Source organism: Sebastes fasciatus, chromosome 3, assembly GCF_043250625.1.
Source record: "Sebastes fasciatus isolate fSebFas1 chromosome 3, fSebFas1.pri, whole genome shotgun sequence".
Lineage (NCBI taxonomy): Eukaryota > Metazoa > Chordata > Actinopteri > Perciformes > Sebastidae > Sebastes > Sebastes fasciatus.
Window position 1 is genome coordinate 29,091,493 of NC_133797.1, and position 25,312 is coordinate 29,116,804.

General features: G+C 42.0%; 2 protein-coding genes across 4 annotated transcripts in view; one reads left to right on the plus strand and one right to left on the minus strand.

The window, feature by feature from the left end:
* Nucleotides 1-920, minus strand: part of cabp4 (calcium binding protein 4) — a 30,852-nt gene extending 29,932 nt beyond the window's left edge. Inside the window, exon 1 of the mRNA XM_074630036.1 lies at nucleotides 822-920. The gene's annotated coding sequence lies outside the window, so the exon portion shown is untranslated. The remainder of the gene's footprint in view (nucleotides 1-821) is intronic.
* Nucleotides 1-25,312, plus strand: part of doc2g (double C2-like domains, gamma) — an 81,944-nt gene that overhangs the window by 18,684 nt on the left and 37,948 nt on the right. For 2 of the 3 annotated variants that reach the window (XM_074630033.1, XM_074630034.1), the window contains exons 2-4: nucleotides 18,829-19,240; nucleotides 19,701-19,780; nucleotides 20,306-20,380. In XM_074630033.1, the coding sequence (XP_074486134.1) occupies nucleotides 18,847-19,240; nucleotides 19,701-19,780; nucleotides 20,306-20,380 (549 nt within the window). In that variant the 5' untranslated portion in view covers nucleotides 18,829-18,846. Of the gene's footprint in view, nucleotides 1-16,398; nucleotides 16,606-18,828; nucleotides 19,241-19,700; nucleotides 19,781-20,305; nucleotides 20,381-25,312 lie in introns of those variants that run through there. The other variant, XM_074630032.1, reaches the window with a different exon arrangement.

The window sequence follows — 25,312 nt, forward strand, 5'->3', positions numbered from 1 at the left end:
ACAGCTCCACTCAGATTGGCTGCTAGTTAAGGTCAGGGAGGCTTCACCCCTCTTTATACTCCCCCTATATTTTCCTCTTTGTTTTCGTATTATCTTTCTATTCGCCTGCTGTCCAGTCAGAAGACAATCAATCCCAGAGGACCAGACCAGCCTGTGTCTGATCCATAAACAACCGATAGTAATGCAATCGGGTCTGGCACTCCATCTTATCTTCACCTATCTTAACACCTCTCTACCACTTCCTCCACCTCCCCCCCAACCCGCACTGATTTCATGTCATGGCTCTGAAATGAGACTGTCGCCTTCAGTATTGGCGCAGATAGGAGGGAACAGAGGGCGAGAATTCGATATTTTACACATCCTTTCCTGTCTCTTCATTTGGGACAATTTCCTTATTATATCTTGGTACTGCTTTGTATAATTCTCGTGTAATTACCACCTCTTCCTGCTTGTGTTTTTTGGAGGCCGGCCTGATAATCACACGGTGGAGTTGGTTTAGAGACGTCTGTTGATGCGATTACATTGTAAGAAACAGGGGCACAAATATTGAACCAAAACAAATGCAAACAGTGGGTTGGCCATCTGTCGCCTTTTGTGCAGCAAAATATACTCCAGATCCAGATAATGAAATATTATAAAGCAGAGAACAGACGCCTGTCAGTCTCATAGGAGATTTAGTGGCTGCCTCTGTATGAAACTCGCTCACTAGAAGTCAACCGTAGCTCCAGTTGTTTTGAATTATTAAACAGTGCAGAGTAAAACAAGCTGATACTTCACTACAAATCATTAGCACAGAAAAATACAGTTTTGTACAAGCTTACCTTCTGTTGTCTGAGTCTGTCTTGGTTGAGAGATGTGAATGAGGTGTATCTCTATCACACGCAGCCGTACCTAACCTGAGGATTATACAATGAGAGGTGATTATCCAGCTAAATATGTCTGGATTAGAGATGTAACTGGCTGCTGTAGCTGTCCCCAAGAACAAAGAGGGCAATGATATTGTCTTACTGCAGATATGTCGGAGAGGAAGATTCTATGAATCTTGGTGAATTTATATTTAATTTCAATCTATTTTGGTTTGAATGAGATTAGATTCAAGATGCAAAATCATTAAATCTCTTCAACACCGATCGAACAATCTGTGGGTCCATCATTACAGATGCTTGTTTCACAGATAAGCACTGTCAAACGCGTGTTGTTACAAATAACTAAACATTCAGTCTTGGAACAGCTCATCAGTATGTTGTGTTGTTCACAGGTGACAAACAGGACAGAAATGAGGGCAGCCAGGCAGGCCTCCCCTCATAAATAACATCAGTATGACTCAGATTCAGTATGAATCAGAATCCGGTTTATTGCCAAGTAGGTTTTATGTTTGCTTTGGTGCATTGGTGCAAAACATAAATATAGTAAGATAAACATAGTAAGAGAAAATTGAATTAAAAATAAAAGTAAATACAAAAATCAAGAAAAATGAATATAGAATAGAAAAAAATTACAATAAAAATATGAAAAATACTAATATAAAAAATATGTACAATAAAATGAAAGATGTATAGAAGAAAATTACAATGAAAATATTTTAAAAGCATTTACAATATATCTGAATTAAAATAAAAGAGCTATGCAGTTTTTAGTTTTGTGCACAAAATGTGCAAAATTGTCCCACTGCATAAATGTAACCCCTGCTGCTGAATTTTTAATTAATTACACAGTTTAACCATCTTAGTGTGAAATAAAGTTTTACTGCTGATCATTATTGGCCAATATTCAGTAAAAATATGCAATCGAGAGATCGGCATTGATGCTTTCTAGTCACCGATCCCTGATAGTGCTACATTGTGAACAACAAATCCGTGTTAAAAACTTGAAATCGGCAGGCGGAGAGCTAGTAACGTTGTCAGCACCGGAGATATCAGCCAACTGTACAGACGTTCCATTGAGTTCCATTATTACAAGGATAATAATAAGCAGGCTGTGAAGATACTGGCATCATATGAAACTAGAAAACCTAATGAATCCATTGGTACCAACCATGTAGCTTGTAGGTAAGGAGGCTAAATAACGCTGCAAACTTGTGCTAAATTTTGGCGAGGAAAAATTGGCATAGCCATTTTCAAAGGTGGTTCCTTGACCTCTGACTTCAAGATATATGAAGATATGTGAATGAAAATGGGTTCTATGGGTACCCACGAGTCCCCCCTTTACAGACATGCCCACTTTATGATAATCACATGCAGTTTTGGGCAAGTCATAGTCAAGTCAGCACACTGACACACTGACAGCTGTTGTTGCCTGTTGGGCTGCAGTTTGCCATGTTATGGTTTGAGCATATTTTTTGTGCTAAATGCAGTACCTGTGAGGGTTTCTGGACAATATTTGTCATTGTGTGGTGTAGTTAATGAATTTCCAATAATAAATATATACATACATTTATATAAAGCAGCATATTTGCCCTCTCCCACTAAGAGTATTGAATACTTGACAAATCTCCCTTTAAGGTACATTTTGAACAGATAAAAAATGTGCAATTAATTTGCGATTAATCTCGATTAACTATGGAAAATCATACGATTAATCACTATTAAACATTTTAAGCAATTGACAGCCCTAATTATTGCAAATTTCGCGAGCGTGCAAGAGTATCGCCACCGCTGTTACAACTCCATCCCAGGGGAAACGCTGTGTCTATGCGAGGGGATAAGAGTCCATGTTAGTGGGGGTCCTGGGCCTTATTGATGAGGCCAGTTGCGGATGGGAAGAAACTGTTTTTGTTGCCTGATGGACTGCAGCCTCCTGCCAGAGGGGAGTCATTAGAAAATATAAAATATACATATAAAACAATGTGTCACTAGTTGCATTTGACATTCAGAAAATTAATGAAGTGTCGGAGAAAGCAGATGGAGAATATATACAGTAGTACTGTATATATGGCAATAAGATAAGAAACAAATCTATTTAACCAACCAAAAAGAAAATATGAGTGGAGAATTCAAGGTTCAAGAGGTTAATTAACTAACAGCTGAAGAAAACGTAGACGTCATTTAAGCCTGAAGTGACAACTTACCGACTCATGGAATGTTAAATGTCATCAGTATAATAACAGTAGATCCACTTTTTGAGGTTTAAGCTAAAGACGGTTTGTAAAGCTGTCTGTCTGTGTGTGTGTGCGTGCGTGCGTGCGTGCGTGCGTGCGTGCGTGCGTGCGTGCGTGCGTGCGTGTGTGTGTGTACCGCCCCTCCTTCCATCAGAGAGCGTTTCCTATGAGGCAGAGTTCCCTGATCGACTGCTGCTTGTTAGTTTAGTCAGGCAAAGGATGTGGAGGGATTTCATGACCCCGAGGCCATTTGCTATTGAACGCCACGCTGTTCATTGACTGCCGACTCGTCCCAAACATGCTTGCTGTTGTTGCTGAACTGACACCATGAGTTTAACCCGTGAACAAGGTCAGCCTTGTCTTTAACTTTGTCTCAGCGTGGATATCTGCTATTTGTTTGATAAAAGTAACATAAATGACTCATCTTCAGTCCCTCTGAGCATCCAAGAGGTGTAATACAAACTCTGTTGTTCCTCCTCACTTCACTGGACAAACCTGCAGCATGACCCGTGACTCTTGTAAATGTCATACCTTTCTTTAAAATGTGTAGGAACGCAAAGTCGATAAATTTTTTCTGCCTTGTCATTTAAGTGAAAAGAATATGCTGTAAATGTACAGTTGCATGAGTCGTAGATCTCCTGAAGCAACTGTACAGTATTTTAAATAGGTAGATGTTAAAAAACTTTGTTATGCTCATGAGAAAACAGGAACTGCAGGTGAGGCATAATCTAATTTTCATGCATTTTCCCCCTATTTCTCCCTCTTCCCCTGTTCTTTGCCCAGCCAGGCAGTGCTGCAGTGGGAAACTGTTGAGGAACCTATTCCCCTGTGCGATCAAACCCTCGCCACGCTCAAATATGCTTAGCGCGTCCAACCAAAGCCCTTATTTAGCGCTTTGCTTTTTTGAAGAAGTGAGAAACTTATTTCATCCCTTACCTTCACAGAAAAAGACAGCGAAATGCAATAATGTTGTCGTATTTCATGCACTAGTCAGCTCCCAATGGAGTGTAGACCTTTGAATTGTTTACTAAAGTGAAAATCGACTTTTGTATTTGGCTTGGATTGGATTGGATGGAAGCAGTGACGCAGTTTTGAGCAGCAGGAAGCCGAATCTTGGAAATGCTGATTATAAGGCCAGATGCTGTGCAGATGCAGCGATAGAAGGGATGATTTTTTGCCAGTTACATTTTGATTGAACCCCACCAGCACCAACCAAAGTGCAGGACTTTGAAACTGGAGACCAGGGTTCGCATCTTGAGTCCTGCGTAAAGGGAAAGATCGTGGTTTCGGTTACATATTAACAAAGTAAACACGTCTTCCTTGTGCTTCAAGTCACTGTTGACTCTTTCTGTATTTAACCGAGACGATGATCTTTCTCAAACCTTAAGCAAGTGCTGTGAGTTGCCTAAATCCATAGATGAGTTATGGCATCAAGTGTTAAAATTCAGGGTGGCTTGGAAAGGCCCGGGGTGAAGGTGGCGCTTTACAACACCCCTCGCCCGGACCTCGCTGCTTAGTGCTTTCTGTACCCGCTCTCCCTTGCAGGGAGGAATGGAGCTCCCTGCTATCGGTGCGACTGTTCAACCTGGGCCGACTGTCCTCAGTGCAGCGATGTCGGCAAATCCACCTGCCCTGTCTTGAAACTTGGACCCCGTCTCGTTTACCATGCTTTGGGAGTGACTTTTTTTTGCCGTTTCATCTCAATTAATATCTATACAACCAATGTGTTTATGATTAAATTGTTTACGAGAACAAAGTTCTTCCCAGATCTAGCCACTTCATTTAGCTCTCTAAGTGCACCAGATTGATGCCTTAACTTAAAAATCTAGGCTACAAACTTTTCTTTCTAAATGCCTGATGTTTCCAAAGTCAATGAGTAATTGTATTAAATAATCGTGATCTCCATATTGACCATACAAATCAGGATTATGATTTTTGGCACAAGAGCAGTCCTGGCTGCTTGACAGATGACTCGGTCCGTTCCTGCAGACTATGTCGGGAGATGCTTTTGACTCATTTTCATTCTGGAATTTATTTCCTCCATGGCAGTAAAAGATGTTATATGAGCCGTCAGAAAGCTCTGCAAGTTAAACTAGGCTAAAGAAACACTTTCAGGGCTGACTAACTCTAAAAGACACACAAATTGACTTGAAGACACTCACTAGCCTAGCAACAATAAGGCTATAAACAATAGATAGATTGACTTTATTGTCGACATCAGTGGAAATGTATCTTTGGCTTCTCCAAATACAGCAAAAACACACATTATACAATAAACAATAGTGCAATAGGCAGGTAGCAGAAGGCTATATGTATACTGTAATGCAACACTCTCTGTAGGAGGACTCTTTATATTCAAAAAGAATATCTGATATCCATGAATAAAAGATGACCCACACTTTTCCCAAATGTAGTTTTTACCCCCAAAACATATTGTCGCCAAGCGGCACCACATTTTTTCTAAATGTGCATGCTCACAATCTATAGATACTAAAAGAGAAAATCAGATAGTGTTGATAGTAAATGTTCAATTAGGTATGTGCATGATTAGTAATCTATTAATGTATTACTCATGCCCGTTTCTAGAATATTTTACTGAAACTTGCCAGACTTGCCAGATATGTTAATTCAACAATGTTCCCTCATAATGTTGATAAAAAAAAATTTTTTGCTTCCTTTAATACACATTTGCTGTTGCAATTAGAGCGTAATTTCTGGAGACAGGGTTGATATTGATTAATGATAATGGTATAATGATATTTGGGGCCTATGCATGTTTGTGTAGATTCAGAGAAGAAACTTAAAGGAAACATTGTCAATTTTATGATGATTCATTTGTGTTTAAGAGCACATGCATGTGCAGTTTCAATGTGACCGAGAGACCAAGGATGAGAGGCTATTGGAGGGGTTAATGGTTAATGATGTGTTCACTTATTGGTGACTGATAATGCCATATCAGGATCTAATTGCCTGCACTGTTGGCTCATTAAGCACAGCATGACGTCCTGCCACGGGGCACTGGCTGCACACCTCGCTACAATCATTGCTATTTCAATACGTCCTCATTTTACTCCTTCGTCTCCTGCTCTGCGGTTCATTCCCCTGTCATGTACTGCCTTTTACGCTCCTTTTATTGTTTGATAGTTGGGGCCATTTCTCGTCAAATTATGAAGGGACCTGGGGATATGAAGGTTTCTTCATGGATTTCATTTCTTGCTGTGAAAATGGTTTTGACATCCTCGTACAATCCACCTTTTTATTCATCCATCCTGACAATTTCTCCCTGAATATCTGGCATTTTTAATAGAATGTTTAATTCATGCCTTTTTGTGCTTCGATCTATCTATATCTATCTATCTATCTATCTATCTATCTATCTATCGATCTATCGATCTATCGATCTATCGATCTATCGATCTATCGATCTATCGATCTATCTATCTATCTATCTATCGATCTATCTATCTATCAGCTGTTTTTAGTATATGTTTTGCATTTTCCCTCTCCTCATCTGTCTATTTTCTTCTCTTTAACATTTGCATTTCTCTTTCATTTCATCTCTATCTCTGTCTTACTCACTGCAGTCACCTTCACACTCCTGATCTGGAGCAGTTGGCTCGTCTCTCACCTTCCCTCTCCATCCATTCACCCCTCCATTTCGCACATGCCCACTGCCCTGCCTCTGGGCCACACTTCCCTCCATCCCTCCCTCCACCGCCACCGCCACCTCCACCTCTCCCCTTCTTTTATTTATGGGAATATGCTGATGGGGCAAACCCAGATAAAGATATAATATTTCTAGTTACACAGGGTGAGAGGCAGAAATTGAAATAGAAAAAGATGTGAGAAGGCGAAAGAGTGAAAGAGTACCAACAATTAATCACAGGGCAGTCATTTGTCCTAAAAAGCAAAGCCATTCATCAAAAGGAACAGAGGCAAAATAGGGAAAGGGTGAACAAGGGAAAGAGAGGAGAGAGAGAGAAATATGTATCACAGGATCCATGCAGGATCTAATTGGGTCAGTGGCAAATAATGTGACGGTGTTAGTGCTGAGCTTTGCTTCGGAGTTGTAACAGCAGGCTGGTTGGAGATCAGCGTCGGGAGGGTGGAGATAAAACAAGAAATAAGGCAACCCTGGACATCATGAGCATGTTTTCTAACTCAAAATAACATTGGTAAGTTGTTATATGAAAACATGGAATTGAGACAAATGTTATTTTCTCCAAGTGCACCCAAAAAGAGCAGGAGCCTCCGAAATGAACAAAGAATGAGCACATTTAACCTGAGGGAATATCATTCAGCCACTCTGTGATTTTATTTGACAGGGGTCATTCTTTCTTTTGCATTGCTGGCTGCCTGTCACAAAACATTAGAAAAATGAAAACTTGTTCGGTGACATTGTGTTTGAATTTAGATTTTTTTTTTTTTTACATCTGTTCCTTTTGTGTGCAACCCCTGCTTGTCAGAGTTGAGGACAAATCACAGGTAGGGTTAATGGGATCCATCTGTGTCAGACCAGCCCTCAGAGGGAGGAAGAAAGCGAGAGGAAGACTGATAAAATGAGGGAAGGGTGAAGGTGATGTTGGTGGTAGTAGATGATAGTAGAGAAAGAGAGAGTGAGCTGCTGCCATGCAGGGCTGAAGTCGGGACGTGGCGCTGGGTGAAAAGAATAATGCACCTTGACAGAACAGCACTCTCTGCCAACACGACCAACGATTTCCCCCGAAGCAGAATGAAGTGGAGCACACGCAGCACCTGTGACACCAACTGCCACCCCGGGGGAACTCCGACAACTAGCCACCTGTTTAAAAATGCACTCGCCAACATCACCCTGCTTATTAAATTCAATCAATTTCCTGTGATTTATGTGCGCTTTGAGTTGAGATGAGTGTCTCTTAACGATTCCTCTTCTGAATTCAAATGCCACTCAAGCAATTTGTCAGACATTCAAGGAAAATTAGCGTCATTCACATCTTGCTCTCATTGAGGAAGATCCTATGGCTGACGCTCATAGAGAAGCGTGTAACTTTTGAAAGGAAGAAACAACACGTTCTTCCTCAAATGAAAAGCTGAACTTGTAAGCATCCAGGACTTTTGTTGCTACAGTCGTACTTGTCCCGGTGGCTTATAATGGCTAACATTAGCTAACTTTAGATAGATATTGCTGTGTAACTGACATCACCTTCATGTCTCTTCTCCACTTTTACACCATATTTTAGCCTGTGACAGGTTTTTGTTTTTGTTACAAACATTGTTACAACATTGAATATTTGCGAAGACCTAGTTTGTATTCCATGAAACCACCAGCCGCCGTCTGACCTCTGTTTTTCCCTAAAGTAGTGTTATTATAGTAAGGATGGCCTCTGAGCGAGGGGAACGGCATTAACACGGTTTTGCACTCGGCGGCTCACGTTACCACAAAGGGAGAAGTGAGCGGATGGGTACTCAGTTGGTCAAATCCTACACACTAACATTCAGGGATGTTTCTGCTTCATGATTTATTTGCTTTTTTCACCTCAGCCTGGTGTAAAATCTTTTTTGTAACTCTTTGAATTTCCAGCATTTTCTCTCAGGTGGATGGAAACATACTTAGAGACATCTCCTGCACAGTCAGTGCTGTGTTCGGCCCACATTATCGAAAGGAGGGGGCACAGCTCGGGCAGCAACCTCCGGTTCTGAAAAGTGGAGCCATTGCGGAAGTGCCTTAACCTGTTAAGTCTTATCCCTCGAAAAAACGTCTAAAATAACATACCCAAAATGAATCAGGAATAGCTCCTCAATCATAACGCTTATATGCAAATATCTGGTCTCCTTTCGAAGGTAAGGAGCAACAGAATATGAATCCATTGAAAGTAAACTAAACTATATTATCATTCCAGAGAAAATGGAGATGCAATAAAGGAAAAATAAAATTTGTATTCTCATCTATTATAAAATCTTAATTTCAAAGGCAATATCACCATCGTACCCAAGATCCAATGGATAATGATGCAACTGAATGTTGAAAGTCAAGATAAACTTGACTGAGATGGCTGCTGTCTTCCCATCAGCCCCGACTTTACTGCAGGACCATTAGTAACTAAAATCTGCCGTTTGAGGCAAAATTAACATGCCTTGTTAAAATTTTTGGCAAGAAGATAGATTTGTGTCAGTGTGACTGTTTGAACTGTGTGAAATGTGAAGTGTGACTGCTTTGTTTCCCCGTTGATAGTTGGCGCTGTGTGTTTTGAGTCAAGGTGCGTTTAGGTGCATTAGAAAGCTCGGGATTTATAGTTTTCAGCAATACCATGCATATTGTTGTAGACTGACGAGAAAATGATCCTAGATCATTTGAACACAACTTGCTTCTATATTTACGAAGCTTATAATTCTACGACTTTATTGTTAAATACGTTGTATTAAGACATAGTTTGGACAACATACCATTGGTTTACGGATTCTGAAAGCTGAAGACCTAATGTTTTTAAAACAGTATATCATGCATATCTTCTATAAATAGATCATCTTCCATCGCAATCTTTTGTAACTATGCCACAGGGTTTGACCCGGTACCGGGCCCCTGCTGGCTTTTAAACTTGCATTCTTTCAAATGGCCATCAGGGGGCGACTCCTCTGGTTGCAAAAAGAAGATTGTATAGCAATCTACGAGAAAATGAGCCTACTTCTCACTTGATTTATTACCTCAGTAAACATTGTAAACATGAGTTTATGGTCTCAATCGCTAGTTTCAAGTCTTCTTCAATACAGCATGATGTTCATTTAGTTAATTATGGTCCCATTTAGAGTCAAATCAACCATAAAGCAGGGTATGCTTTATGGCGTGGCTGCCTTGTGATTTACATTTCGCTACCACAGCATTGTCCGGTATAGGAATTGTACGCATTTTTTTTAACCCTTTCACAGTATATTTTCAGTTCATGTGAGTTAAATGTCTATTTCAGCGTTCGGTTGTACTTAGCTCCACCCTCTGGTGTCACTTCTGGTTGCAAAAAAACAAGATGGCGACAGCCAAAATGCCGAATTCGAGGCTTCAAAACCAAAAACCAATGGGTGACGTCACGATGACTACGTACACAGTCTACGGTCCAGCTAGCATTAGCTGTCTGTGTTTCAGAAGTATAGTTGTGGTGATGGCAAGAGAAAAGGCTGTCATAATTTATAGCAAAGGGGTAGTCACAGAGTAACATAGGGAGTGCTCACATCACTAGATGGGCATCAGCTGGTTAAGTTGGAACTGTAGTCTTGTAGCAAAACTTGAGCGGTGTCACTACAGGAAAATAACTCAAATTTCTTGTTTTTGGTAAGTAGGCCTACAATTTTGACCAAATATGTATGCTAGTCAAAGCAAACACCATGGATATAAATATAAATGATTTTTCATTTCAGTCCAACTTCAGCATCCTGGCTCTTACAGCACACACTCAGCACTGCACTTTGTAAAAAGAACCAGAGAAGTAGCTCAGGAATTCAAGATACGTCTGCAAATACTTTCAAGGGCGAGTGTAGGATATGGTGAGCCGTTCCTTTGATCTTTATCATCATTCATTCATTCAAAGCCTTTCGCTCCTTTGTGGAGCATAGGCCGTTGACCACAGTCCGCCAGAGTCTTTTGTCCTGGGCTTTCCTCTCCAGTTGTTTCCATGTCAGCCCGCTCTGTGTGATGTCCGTGTCAAGGTCCCTGCGCCAGGTGTTCTTGGGCCGGCCTCTCCTTCTTTTGCCTTGTGGGTTCCATCTAAGGGCCTGCCTGGTGATGCTGGTACCGGGTTTCCGGAGTGTATGGCCAATCCATCCCCATCTCCTTCTCCTGATCTCTTCTTCAACAGGTTTTTGACCTGTTCCTTGCCAAAGATCATTGTTACTGATGGTATCCGGCCAGTGGATGTTTAAGATACGCCTCAGGCAGTTGTTTATGAATGTTTGTACTTTTGTTGTTGTGGTCTTTGTTGTCCTCCACGTCTCTGAACCATAGAGGAGTATTGGTTTAATGTTGGAGTTGAAGAGTCTGAGCTTTGTCCGCCGGCTGATTTCTTTGGAGCTCCAGATGTTCTTTATCATCAAATTTATGCAATTTCCCCATCCTGTGTGGTGCCAAATGTTGAAAAATTCAGCATGCGCTAGAGCTACAGTATGTAAATAGAGGTTTATTTAATCTCAGAGCGAATGTCTGGCTGAGAGGCTGGGGAGGCTGTGGTTGTACACTTAATGGAAAACCTGCACTGCTTTGTGCTGTAGTAATGGGAGGAGATTATCTTGCCATGCAGAAGGACTGGATGAATGCTCCTCCACAAATTGGCTGTACCCTCTCCCTCCTTCCCACCAATCTCTCGCTCTCATTCTAGATGTTTATTATTTATATTATACTCATGAGCGGCATGAATGCTTTAATCATACTAACACGGAGGCGGAGAGACGTCTGGCAGCCGGATGGATCATTCTTTTTCTTTTAGACTTTCTGTTATTTGTCATCGAGGTGGGTTTTGAGATTTCTGTTTTGCAAAACATTGCAGTATTACTTTAATACTTAGAATTCACCTGCCTCCATCTGTACTTCTTCATCATCAGACGTCACTCTTCTGGTTTGAATCTCTCACCCTTTTCTTTCTTTGGTTGCTGCTGACTATTATTTACTTTTGTCAGCTCATGGGCAAAGCCACTGTGTTAAATATCCATCTGACAGGCTGCCTAATGTTTACCCCTGGAAAAGATCAATACTGCAGCGCCATTGTCCAGACTTCATCCTTCAAGCACAATTGATTGCGTCTCTTCCTCAGAACCCGGCCTGTACACGCTAAACCAGACAAATCCATGTGGTTTGATGTCGCTGTGAACGGAAAACGGTGTCAATTAAAGCCTTGTGCCTGTCGAATGTACTTATTACCTCACTCACTGCATTGTCAATATGTAGTTATGATGTTGTCACCTTTCCATTCACATAATACTGAGTGTGTGTGAGTCACTGTTTGATCACTTTTCAACTTGAAAATTAAATTGCTAAAGGGTTTTGGTTGGAAAGCGTAACTGTACCTGCTAGGAATCGTTATTATTTGAACAAAACAATTGTGTAAATGGAAATTATTCAATATTTTGACATTGGGTTGTTGATTGGCATCCTTTTCCTTTCCCATGTGCTGTGCTTAATTTTGTCGATATCATTTTGCTTTACCTGCAGTCCCTGCTGTGTCACCAACTAAAGGGGTCAGTTAACCCAAATTACCCAAAACAACTATACACTATAAGCTACTGTATATATTTTTGAGTCGGAAGTAGTCGGAATTAGTTCCAATGAAGACTCTTGAAAGCAAGGTTTAGGTTATCTTGAGTTATTGTTTATAGGTGAACTCATTGCTCAGCCCGTTCGCACGAAAATGTGTATGAATGCCACAATAATGCGCGAGGCATTTAGCATGCAATACGAACGCCTTTTCTGCTTTTGTCATTTGTAAGCCATTTAGTCTGTAGTGATTCCAATGTAAACGCATCTGCATAAAGGCGCTACGCTCAGAGCTAGTGATGTAGAATAAAAAGTGGGAAAGACCGCTTATGGCGTGAGATAGGGGAGTCGGAACGGTCCAACAAACACAGGACTTTTAACCAGGGGACCGGTGTTCGAGACTGTTGTTTTGTTTTGCAAGTCACTATAGAGATGTTTGTGACGTGGTGTCCGTACGTATGTTACGTTGTTTCCGAATGTATTGTACTTAGTTTAAGTACCTATTTTAAGCCCAACCACGATGTTTTTCCTAAATCTAACCAAGTGGTGTTGTTGCCTCAGCCTAACTGTGGATGTAATTTTGTTGCCTTGCTTACAAATGACATGCAAAGAAAATGCGTCCTCATGACACACGGACTGTCTGTGTAATGTCGTGCTATTTATACGCCTTCCTGTGAGACCGGGTTGCATTGCTTTAGCAGGACAAAACAACAACAAACAACAACTAAAAAACAGAAATCTGCATGACTGCTGTAGATACAGGGCCGTAGCAGGATTTTAGTAATCAACCAAAAGCCTTTAAATTCTTTTTCAGTTATTTAGATTTCCTTTTTTTTGAGGTAGGTGTTCAGAAGGGCTGACCCGAATGCTTTGAAGCATGCGTTGCCATGGTAATTAAGCTCCAAATCAGTATTCAAATGCTTTGTTTGTTTGTTTTATATACATACGTATATATAAGTATGTAATAATAATCCCAAAATAGCTCATGAAATAAGGGAACAATCCCACAACATTATTAATTATTCATATTCAGCATTAATTATTATTAGTTATTCTCAGATGGATACCGCTGTTTGTTGTGTATAGAGGTGCATGTGTGTACAGTAGTGCAGCAGTGGCACTGTCGAGACACTAAACATGGTAATGGTATTCGAGACAGCCCTAGTGTTAAGTTATATTCAAGTTTTATTTGAATGGTTCTTTGAAGAAAACTAGAAATGAACTACCACTAATAACCTCAACTGACTAAACTAAAACTAAAATAACTGTCTCTATTTTCAAATTACATAGTTCTTTTGCCAATTTATTCCCCAACAAAAAGGTCCAAATTCTTTTTAAAAGCCTTCAACACGCTGCCTAAAAAAATACTCCCCAAGGGTGCCAAAAACTCTGAATTCCCAGACAGAAATGAGTGTCAGTAATACTGTATGAATCACCCATCATGACCTAAGCGTGTTGAGACTGCAGTTAAGAGCCCTCTTGTAGTGTCTCTTGGGTGCCCAGCCACATGGAGAGCGTCTGAGAGTATTGTTGGTCAGCAGGTCAGCTGTGAGAAGCTCTGCAGCTGTCTGATAACTGCTGCTGTGGGTGGAGTAAGCCCTCACCTATGCACAGTTGCACACATGTGCTTTTTTCGTTTTCACCAAAGGGACAAGCGGCTCCGTAGAAACCAACACCATGAAGAACACACGAGAGGACTCGTTTTCCGACAAGTGTACTTCTGCATTAATTTCAAGCCACTTAAAGCGTGTAGCCCATGTCTAAAGCGCCTATTTATAGATAGATAGATGGTTCGCCATCGGTAGACCGCGCTTTCATTTATTTCATTTCAACTCATTTAGCCCTCATGTTCTTTTTACAAATGAATACAGTGTAATGGTCTGTAAACACAATATTGATGAGGTGATGCGGATAGTAATGAGAAGCCCAAAGTAAATCAAAGTGTTTACAAATGGACGAGCTCATGCATCCACATGTGTTCACTCCACTGCTTCCTCCAGCTGACCATTAATTTAATTGACCAGGCTTGATGTTGTTCATCTGCTGCTTATCAACCATGGAAAAATTACATAGTAATCAGTTAGTGCTCTGATTGTTTTCCAACCAGTAATAAGTCATTGAAATGTTATGTTGTCATATTTTTATATTCTCTGGCACAAGCTGTAATCAAAGGAGCTCCACTGCTGTATGTGACAAAGGGAATGTGGGTTTGGCTCACTTAATCAATTACTTTTTTCATATTTTCGTCCATGTCTAATCTTTTGAACTTTTTTTTTTTTAAACTTTGTTCTCCACTTCTCATAATTTTTAATTAAAATTTTTGAAATTTCTCCCCTTAAACCCAGCAACAGCCGTGGCTGGAGGCATTATGTTTTGGGGTTTTCTGTCTGTCCGTCTGTACATCCATCTGTCCATCCGTCCCATTCTCGTGATATCTCGAGAACGCAGTGAGGGAATTTCTTCAAATTTGGGACAAACGTCCACTTGGACTCAAAGATGCACTGATTTGATTTTGGTGGTCAAAGTTCAAAGGTCAAGGTCACTGTGACTTCACAAAACATTTTTTTGTCCATAACTCAATAATTTGTATGCCAATTATGACAATTTTACAATACTTTTTCATTAATAATAAGTAAATAGGATAAAATGATGACGTTTTGGACAGACGTGGATGTAAACTGCAACTTGACTGGTTGGTGGAGGCATACAACCATGAGGTGGTAATTCTGGTTTTAGCCTTATTTCCTCATTGTTTTGGATCCCACAGACCCCATTTTTACTTATGTATAAAAATAATAATAATAGTAATAATTGTAAAATCAACCAATTTGTCCCTTAAGATATTATTTTCTTCTGACCTTATTACCCCAATATAGAAACATATTTAAGTGGTAACCCTTCGCTCTGCCACTAACATTTGACGAAGGTGACAAAATACAGCATTGTTTCAACATCAAATAAGGAAATATTTTATGTTTTATATAATATATGGGCTAATCGTGAACAAATGTCCTTACATTGTCAAAGTGTCATTCACAACCTAAGAAATCCACAGTATGTACATCCTGGGATCAGTTACACCCCAGACAGGTTAAACTACCTGTTATGAACAAACTGTAATGGACTTATTTGGGATTTTGGGTTGGCGCGCTGTGTAAAAAGTAGAGTTACCACCAATCACAGATATAGATGATATGAAAATGCATTGTATTTAACCAGGTTTTACAGCTGAGATCTCTGAGAGACTCCAAACAGACGTTATGGGTTTCTGTTGCCGACTGAAACATGTCATCAGTTCAAAATCATGTTTTCAAGCAATTCTTGTTAAAAAACAAAAAAATCATGAAGTATTAAGGTCTACACTTTATATTTGCCTATTCTCACGCCTTCATTCATCCATTGCATCCACATTCTTGTGTCCTCCTGCACAAGTCCACTGTTATTGATGTATTGTTGTCTTTGATTAATTTCATTACCACGGCTGGTGTCAGCCATGAGGGCGGCTACAGTTGGACGCATACAGACAAAACACACCCCCACACACCAACACACATATGCCTGGCTGATATTGGCCATAGTCTTAGCCAACACAAAGTAATCTGGCAGTGTGATTGTATGGCTGGCAGTGTATTTTGTTCAGCGCAGTCAACACATTGAAATTTAATTTCCTTTCTTTGTCCTTCAGCTGGTAGATCCTCTTGTGTGCATTCAATGTTGTCATACCCATTTTCATATATATATATATATATGCTTCTCTGTGTGTTTGCTTTTGCTGTTGATGCTGTGTGTTTGTGTGTTTCTCTGTGTGTCTGAATGATGTCGGTTTGTCTCCTCATCTGTCTCTCCGTCTTGCGCTGCTTGTCTGTCTTTCACTTTCTCCCCCCCATTCATCATCAACACACACACACACACACACACACACACACACACACACACACACACACACACACACACACATTCCTGTCTCTTTTTCCCGGGGTTCCTTAAATCCCCCCACTGCTGAGAAAGTGAGTGACAGCACTATATGCACAGTCTGCAAAGGACTGACGAGGATTTTAACCAGATACGTCACAACTACAGGGGAAGGGAAAGAGGGAGGGACAGAGGAGAAGGAAATGAGGAGAGGAGGAGAGCAAACGAACAGAGACGAGGAGAGAATGAGAGAGAGAGAGAGCGAGAGAGTACAGAGGGATATATTGACTCAAAGCTGGTCTGCATGCTCCTCAGTGTGTGAGAGAGACAGAGGACGTGAGAGCAGGCAAGATGGAGTGCTGGCACAGATGAAGACTGTCCCTGGGTACGTATTCGGCTATATTTGTGCATGTGTGAATGTCAGTGTGTGTGTGTGTGTGTGTGTGTGTGTGTGTGTGTTTGCACATGTGCTTGCATGTGCATGTCTCTGTATGTTAGAAGGGTGAGAGCGATTGAGTTTGTTAGTAACATGCTGCAAGTGATCATTTGAACGGGGGTACCCAAGCAGTGAATTTGGGTGTTGTTACATAAGAGCAGGACTGAATGAATGTAGGTATTGATGATGGGAACAGGCAGTTTGGGGTCCTTATGTGTGTGTGTCTGTGTTTGTGTGTGTGTGTGTGTGTGTGTGTGTGTGTGTGTGTGTGTATGGTTTTGACGCACATGTGTGTGTCAGAGTCTGCTTAAGTGCTGCAACTTAGTATAGTGAGGAAAGGGGGATGTGCTCTTGGAAATGCAAGTTTACAACTGAGTTAAGTCGATCTGTTTGGATGGATGGCGTGTCGGCTCGATTAACAAACGCTGCAGTATATTCAGTGTATAGGCATGTACGTCAGTAGTACTGTCAGGAGACTCAGTATGTTTTATGATGCACTAGAGGTGCATTATTATAGCAATACTGATTTGAATAATGTCAAACAGAACATCTCAGTGTTTTCACCCACGCTGAGAAGGAATCACCTCAGTACCTGCTCTGTTATTGCTGTTTGCTTCTACAAACAACTGAGATGATTTCAATGGAAAGGCAGATTCTAATCTATTGCTAACATGCATAATGTATGTGACAACATACTGGAGGACATACAAGATCAATTTAAACACATAATGAAAGAGGGAAATCCCACTAGTTCAAAAGCATTTGTCAGCTACGAAAGGGGGGGTGGACGTTATCTAGAGCTGAATCAATTTTTTAATTAGTTGATCGGCGGATAATTAATCTTAATTTTTGATGAGCGAGTGCTAGTCTAAGTCATTTTTCAAGCATTATGCCAATCATTCTCTGTTTCCAGCGTCTCAAATGTGGAGATTTGCTGCTTTTTTCTCAGTTTTTTTACAAGGATTATCTTTGTTTTTTTTACTGCATTTTTCATTATTTTCTGACATTTTCTAAACTAAATGATGAATAAATTAACTGACAAAAGATAGACAATAATCAGTATTTGTAGCCCCTTGAGTGAACAATTTGATATGTGACTTTTCAAATCAACACAAGACAAATAACAGTGAGCCAAACAGGCTATTTGTTTGCGTTAACACAACAGATGCATCAGTCAAAAACTAAAAGAGCAACATTATTACATTTAGGGGGAAGAATAGACTTGAAAATCATGACAACGTGCTAAACACAGATAAATGCACAGACATTAAGGGACGCAAAAGAGGTCGCAAGTTGACACTACAACAGCAGCAACATGATGGGCAAACTATGGAATATATAGGTGACATGCATCCTCAAATGATGTGACTGTGAAGTTGTGTCATAAATAGTGAAGGTGTGTTTTAGGTGAAAGTCTTTTGTCTTTACTAGTCTAATGTGGGACAGCGCCGGTAAACAGTTTGAAGTTTATCTCTGTGATCACTGAAATCAAACCCGTTCTTAATAATAAATACACAGTGGCGCTGTGGGAGTGCATAAGAGAAAACACGTCTTCGGTCTCTTAATCACTGTGAGGGAAGTAGGAAATGATAGCATTTGGCTTAACGAGGTTGGGAGTTTTGGCAACGGTTATTACGCTTCATTTGGTTACAAATATGTTAAGGACTAAGAGAGGCTTCAAATACTATTATGTAAATATTGCTCAGGGGACTTGCAGATGAGAGAGAGAGGAGTGAAAGAGAGAGATAAGGGAAGGATTAGAGTGAAGTGCAGATACACAAGTGACATCACTTGTTCATACTTTACAGCACTACATTTGAATAATAATTCAGAGCACAGACTTGGTGTGCTGACACAAAGTGTGAGTCACACTTGAAGTGCCAAAGGTTCTGGCAGATTCTATTTTGGCTGCTGAGAAGTCAGGTTTGCATCAATGGATTGAAATAGAAACATCAGTTTGTTTCAGGATGTTTTAGATGTGCTGTGATTTTCAACATATTGTCAACTTGCCTTGAATATAAGTGACCTCTGGTGCTGTTGTACAAACTCACAGAAAGTAGAGAGTTGACGGATAGTTTTTCTCTTGCCCCTCTGCTGTGATCCCAGCTGTTATTCTCGTTCTCTCTCTCTCACCTCATTCATTTTTTTTCTCTCTTCATTTTCATCCCACAGTGCCGTTCGACAGTCCACATGAGCGTCTCCAAACCCCCGCCGCCCCCCTCCACTTCCCACCTGGCCCTCCCCCCTTCCTCCAACTCCACCTCCAGCCCTTCCTCATCCGCCACCTCCCCGGCGGCAACGCCCCACTTCGTCGGTCCGCCCCCTCCCTCGCCGGTCAAGATCTCTATGCAGGAGCACTTTGCCATCAACGTGTGCCCGGGCCCCATCCTCCCCATCCCACAGATCTCAGACTTCTTCCCACGTTTCCACGACTACCCCTGCACGCCACCGCCCCCGAGGGAGAAGAAGATCCTAAAAGAGGAGACCTTCAACGGGGAGACGGGCGTAGGGTTCAAGGATGGGGAGAGTAAGGGGGACAACGATGGAGACAGGGAGGAGACGGCCGACTCCGATGATGAAGACAGTGAGTCCTGAGGAGTTTAGCGGTGGAAAAGCTGTGTTCAATATTGTGTGTTTATTCATGTGAAAGTTACAGCAGAAAAAACTAACACTTCCAACTTTAACTCAAAGTGAGTTTCTGTATTTTCCTTGGAAGCACAGCATATGCTTTCAGAGTAATTGCGGAGTCAAGCATTTTTCCAAGAGTGTTTGTCACTCCCACTTTATGTGACACGGCAGCGCCGATGATTTATTAGACAATGTAGCAATAGTGGGACTCGGCCATGCAATGCTTCTGCTCATTCCCAAACCGTAATCAAACAAGACAGATCAATTCATATTAGGCAGCATCATGTTTTTAAGAGGCCATCTGCTACAAATATGACTCAGAGCTATTCAGCGTGTGCCTGTGTGTGAGTGTGACTGAGCTTTTCTCTGCCTTTGCTGGCAGTAATTGCCGTGGTTTGTGTTTTTTTTTTTTTCAGCCTACCTGGGAACGTTGGAGTTCACCCTGCTCTTTGATCAGGAGAACAACTGTCTTCATTGTACTATTCACAAGGCAAAGGTACACACAATTTCAATATCTTCCTCATATAAACAGATTTCTGTCTGTCAGTGCGGTTGCATAATACTCCTTGAAGTCCCAATGAAAACAGTTCTCCCGTAATGCTTCTACGTTTGCACAAGACGTCAGACGTTCTCTCAACCTTTTTACAGTATTTGCTCGTCATATCGAGGCTAAATCATCTCATGGGCACTGAGAAATTTTGGATGATGCTGCTGTGGCAGACGAATTTGGTTTGGCCATCGCACAAGGACACAAGCCTTGTATTACATATTGTGTACTGTCACATGGTGTTAATTATGTAAATCTCACTGAATGGTTCCCTTGAGGACAACACAGAGGAGTCAAGGATGGTAGAGAATAGTGGCATGGAAAGAAACACCCAGAAGCGCTATTGAGATCTAACTACTGTAGAAGAGGTCTGTCATATCCTCTGTCTTTTTCCGACCCTGTCAGTTGTGTGAAGTGTTTGAGGGCATGATGACGCTACCTTTGACACTACATTATGTCTGCTTGTGTTCACAGGGACTGAAAGCCATGGATTCCAATGGACTGGCTGATCCATACGTCAAGCTTCATCTTCTCCCCGGGGCTAGCAAGGTCACTGCTCCATCCTTACCTCAGTGGCAATTAACGTAACATGCTACCACACAGGGCTGTCCCAGACACTGACACTCCCTCAGGAAAGTCCCACATCGCACAGGAACTGCTGACAACAAGATAATTTATTGGAAAGACAGAATATGGGAAACATTTCATGCATTATTCATCTGTATTATTTACTTTTTGAAAATAATAGCCTCCCTTGTTGATTCAGACAACATGAAAAGGTCAAAATGCTCTTGCAAAGAACGTAACATGGCAGCGGGCTAATTTAATGTGTCGTTTCAGGCCGTTGAGCGGGGAGCATTTCGGTTGGTTACCGCTTAATGTGGCTCGTCCAATGCTCTGCTTTATCGAGCACAAACACGTTCTGGTCTGCTGCACCGCTCTTGTCTTGTTTTCAGCTCAAGCAGCGGGGAAGATAAGGCTTGCCACAACAGCTAACCCCAGCTACGGTAGAATGCAACCTGTTGTCGGCCATTTTGGCTCAAGGTTGACACGAAATGAGGTTATGATAAGTGCGGGGCGGATGGCGAGCCAAGATAGGGTGAATGAGGCAAGTGTCTGAGGTCTAAGGTGCTAACAATAACAATGTCTAGGGGATTTTTGTCCTCCAGCCTTCCTCTGGCTGTTTTCTCTCCCATTGTTATCGCTCCCCTTTCCCCACTTTCCACCCCTATCTCTGTCTCTATCTCACTATCTGGCTGTGACCCTCTTTGACCTTGAAATACCAACAGTGTGCGGAGAGAAGGGAGACAACAGAGTGAGAAAAGGGGGAGAGAGAGGGAGGGAGAGGAGAAAGGGAGGGAGGGAGAGACAGATGAGGGTAGGACAGCAGCAGGTGGTTGTCATGGAAACAGGGAGGATTGTTACACGGCTCACGTCAACAGGCGAGTGTTGATGGGGGGGAAAGGGGTGGTAGAGGTGGTGGTGGTGGGGGGGCGCAGAGAAAACGTCAATGAGTAGGTAAGTACCAATGAACAGCCATTTGTTAAATACCCACCAGGAGGGGGGGGCCACGTCACTTGAAAAGTAGGAGTGTGCACGTGGAGAAGTGACGGACACACACAAACACACCTACTCCTTGTCCACATTCAGACTCAGCATGCAAACGTTGCAGTGAGTAATCCAGAACACAAAAGGTTTCGGTTTCTACGCGAGAACTGAGTTGTCAAAACACAGAGGCCCCGCTCATTTTCCTTCCTTCTCGGTCTCACATCCTCCAGCACATGCTCTTTAACCAGTATGCAGTCCAGCATGCTGTCTTTGTGGTGTCCAACAGACACTGCAACACATACGGCGCATGACCTTGCGTATATGTATGCAGACACTTGCTAAGGCTTTAGTCACAGTCACACAGAGACTCTGCCTTCATCCATCCCTCCTTCTCCTCATTCTCACACACAAACATGTGTGGACACAGTAGTAGCCGGAGCCTCTGTGTTGGTCATGGTGTTTTCATTTTCCCATTCCTAACCGAGGTGCATGGAAGATTTCTTCACAGCCAAGCTCTTCATCCACAGCTCTGGGAAGTAGGGACCGAGAGTGTGAAATAAGTAAAAAGATCCGTGCAGACAGATGGAGAGAAAGAAGGGAGAGTGTGATGGACAGATGGAGGGCTAGAGATAAAACATTTAGAAACAGATGCAAAAGCACCAGTGTAGAGGGAAAATGGAGGCAGCGAGTGACAGAGGGCAGGGAGAGAGAACTGGTGTCTTAAGTGTTTGTGGATGAAGCATGTGGTAAGATATGTGTTCAGAAGACCAACCCAATTCAGTCAATCAGGAGTGATGATTATTTTGTGAAATAGGCTAGTTGTTTTGTTGAGTTGCGCTGGCACACATACAGCTGTGCAACACCGCTGCGAGTCGTGACTCTGCCTGTGAACGTCTCCTCCTGCACATTAATGAATCAAACAAATGACATGAATCGAAAAACACTTGTTCCCTTCATGGAGCGAGCTCTGGGGGGCTGACTCCTGTAGATAAGCCAAAAGTTTCCAACAGAAAATTGGAGAATAAAAAAAAGGGACAGTGATGGGAGGAAAGGGAGTTAGAGGGGAACAATGGGATGATGGGACAAAAAAACAGTCCAAGAGAGAGAAGATGGAAGAGAGGGCTCAGCATCTGGCCCTGAGGCGTTAGCAAGAGGCAGACTTTGGCATAAAGGAAAAGAGAGAGAGATGAGTTGTTTATCTGTAAAGCTTCAGACATCAGAAAGAGTATTTGGAGAGACTAGTACATACTTTCTTTACCAGCTGGACATTCAGAGAGTACATATGCATAAACACCATTCGTCATTTACTTGAATAGAAATAGCAACACCATAATGTAAAGTAAAAATACTCTGGCCCTGTCTTCCAAATTTGTCTTTAAAGGAACTGTGTGCAACATTTCGTGAGATCTATTGACAGAAATGGAATATAATATTCATAACTATGTTTTCATTGGTGTATAATCACCTGAAACTAAGAATTGTTGTGTTTTTGTTACCTTAAGCTGGGGACACACCAACCCGACATTAAAGAACTAGCGTCGACGAAGACCGCTTGTTTAGTCGCCTCACGTCACCTTTGATTTTGCCCACAAGTTGCACCCAAACACACCGCAAAGACTACAGCCAATGGCCAGTTAGCACCGATGTCCTGCGCCTGCGTGAGATGAAATAACTCTCCACACCAGCAGGTCGCAGAAGTCTGTATGCGTCATTCAAGAAAGGAAACAGGAAAACCGAGGACTGCAGATATACAAACTGTTGTTTTGATACGTACATGAAACAAAGCGGCGTCTGCCGACCATTTTCACACCACTCACCACTTAGCTTCATTCCAGATGGCCATGTCGCTGTGAAAATATCCTTGTGTTGGAATGATCAGATGAGATGAAGCTGAAAAATGAGAAGAGCCTTCTGTGTTTTTCCTCTCGACTTTACTCGTTGGCTTGCTTTCCTCACTTCTGTTTCTCTTCTTGTGCACTGATTCATTTAAGCTAAACCGCCAATCAGAGTGATTTCTCTTACTAGAATAAACTAGGCCAACGGACGCTCATTGACGGCCCCAAAATGTCCGGCTTGGTGTGTCAGGGCCATTAGAATGAGCCCTTCATATCTACATAGGGAACGGGACCTCTTCACGGAGTCCGCCATGTTTCTACAGTAGCCCAGAATGGACAAACCAAACACTGGCTCTGGAGAGAGTTTTACGTTATGTTACCTGAAGGCCGCTGTGGTTCTACGATACACTTGTGAAACTGCTGCAACGTGAGCCGCTGAATGCAAAACCGTGGTACCGCCAGCCGCCGTTGGACTTCCGTTGCTCCTAAAGTAGTGTTACCACGGTTTTGCACTTGATGGCTCACGTTATTGCAGTCTTAGAAAGAGAGGAGTGTGAGGAGGGGTGCTCACTTGGTTACAATATGCAACCACACCACTAGATGCCACCAAATCCTACACACTGTATCTTTAATAAAAGTGTTAATAGTAAAATATGATCAACCAATATAAGTATTCATATGCAAGGAGAAATGGCTCAGTCTCAGTGTTATATTATAATACTGGATACTTGTAACTGATGCATTACAATGTATGCAGCATTTCAGTATAACTGGTTGAGATATTTCCAACCACTTAAAAGACAAGGCTGTCGATGCTCCATATTTTTCTTATTGTCAACAAATCCCATGAGAAGACCAAAATCAACAATGTGTTAGTCCTTCTCTCAATACTTTCAGACTTCTCCATGCCAAGCTGTGGCTCTTAGCCCCGAGCAAAATTGTTCCTACTGAAGATGCAAATCTTTAAAAGTGGGTCGCAAATACAAACTTTGAAATGAATGAATTCCTAAAAGCTGGGCGCTGTGGTTCTGATCAAGCGTTACTCAAGCAGGAGTAAATAATGCATTCGTTGGGGACTATTTTCTGTGGCAGATTAATACATATTTGGTAGTCTAGTGAGTATTTATGGCACCAGGGCTGTCTATGTGGGATTGACTCAAAATAAACTACAGTGCCTATGGCTCATTGATGTGTTTTCTAAAGGGGCACGCCACAGATTTTACACGCAAAGGTCAGTCTAGTCGTCACGAGCCTGTGAAAACAGTTGTATAATGTCCTCTATGGCTCTAAAGGGAGCTCTCTGAAGATGAAAAATAACCCTAATGAAGACCCTGATGAGTGGAAGACTGCCTTTAACACGTCAAGCAGCCACTGGGAATATCTGGTGATGCCTTTTGGTCTGATCAATGCTCCTACAGTTTACCAATCTGTCGTAATTGGCATGCTCTGGGACATATTGGACAAGTTTTAGTTTGTTTTTAGTTTTTCCAAGGCCAATCAGCATCTTGTTCAAAATGTGTCCTCCAAAGACTGCAGGAGAACTAGCCAGTTTGTGGTGGAGGTTGACGGTTATGACGCAGGAGTGGCGCTGTTCTCTCTCTCCAGTGACCAGAGGCTTCACTCCTGGGTGTTCTTGTTGCACTAACTACGTACGTGGAAATACGACATTAGCAGTGTTGACCTGCTAGCTGTCAAGCTAGCTCTGGAAGAGTGGAGACACTGGTTGGAGGGGGAGAAGCTGCTGTTTGTTGTCTAGACTGACGACTGGCACCTGGAATACATACACACTGCAAAAACGTCTGAACTCACGTCAGGCCATGTGGCTCTCTTTTTTTTTTAACCGATTAAACTTCATCCTACTGCCCAGGCTCTAAGAAAGTCAGTTGCCCTGTCTGGCTAGTTGAAGCCCAAGGGCACTTCTGCTGAGCCAGCACCTACTGCATCATCGGAGCAGAAATCGAACACAAAGCAAAGCAGTCACATGCTGAACATTCATCATTCTGGTTCATTCATCGCCTTTAGTCCCAGCTCAGCTTCGCTCACAGGTCCTCCAGTGGGGGCACTCCTCTTGCCTGACCCGTCATCCTGGGGTTGGATG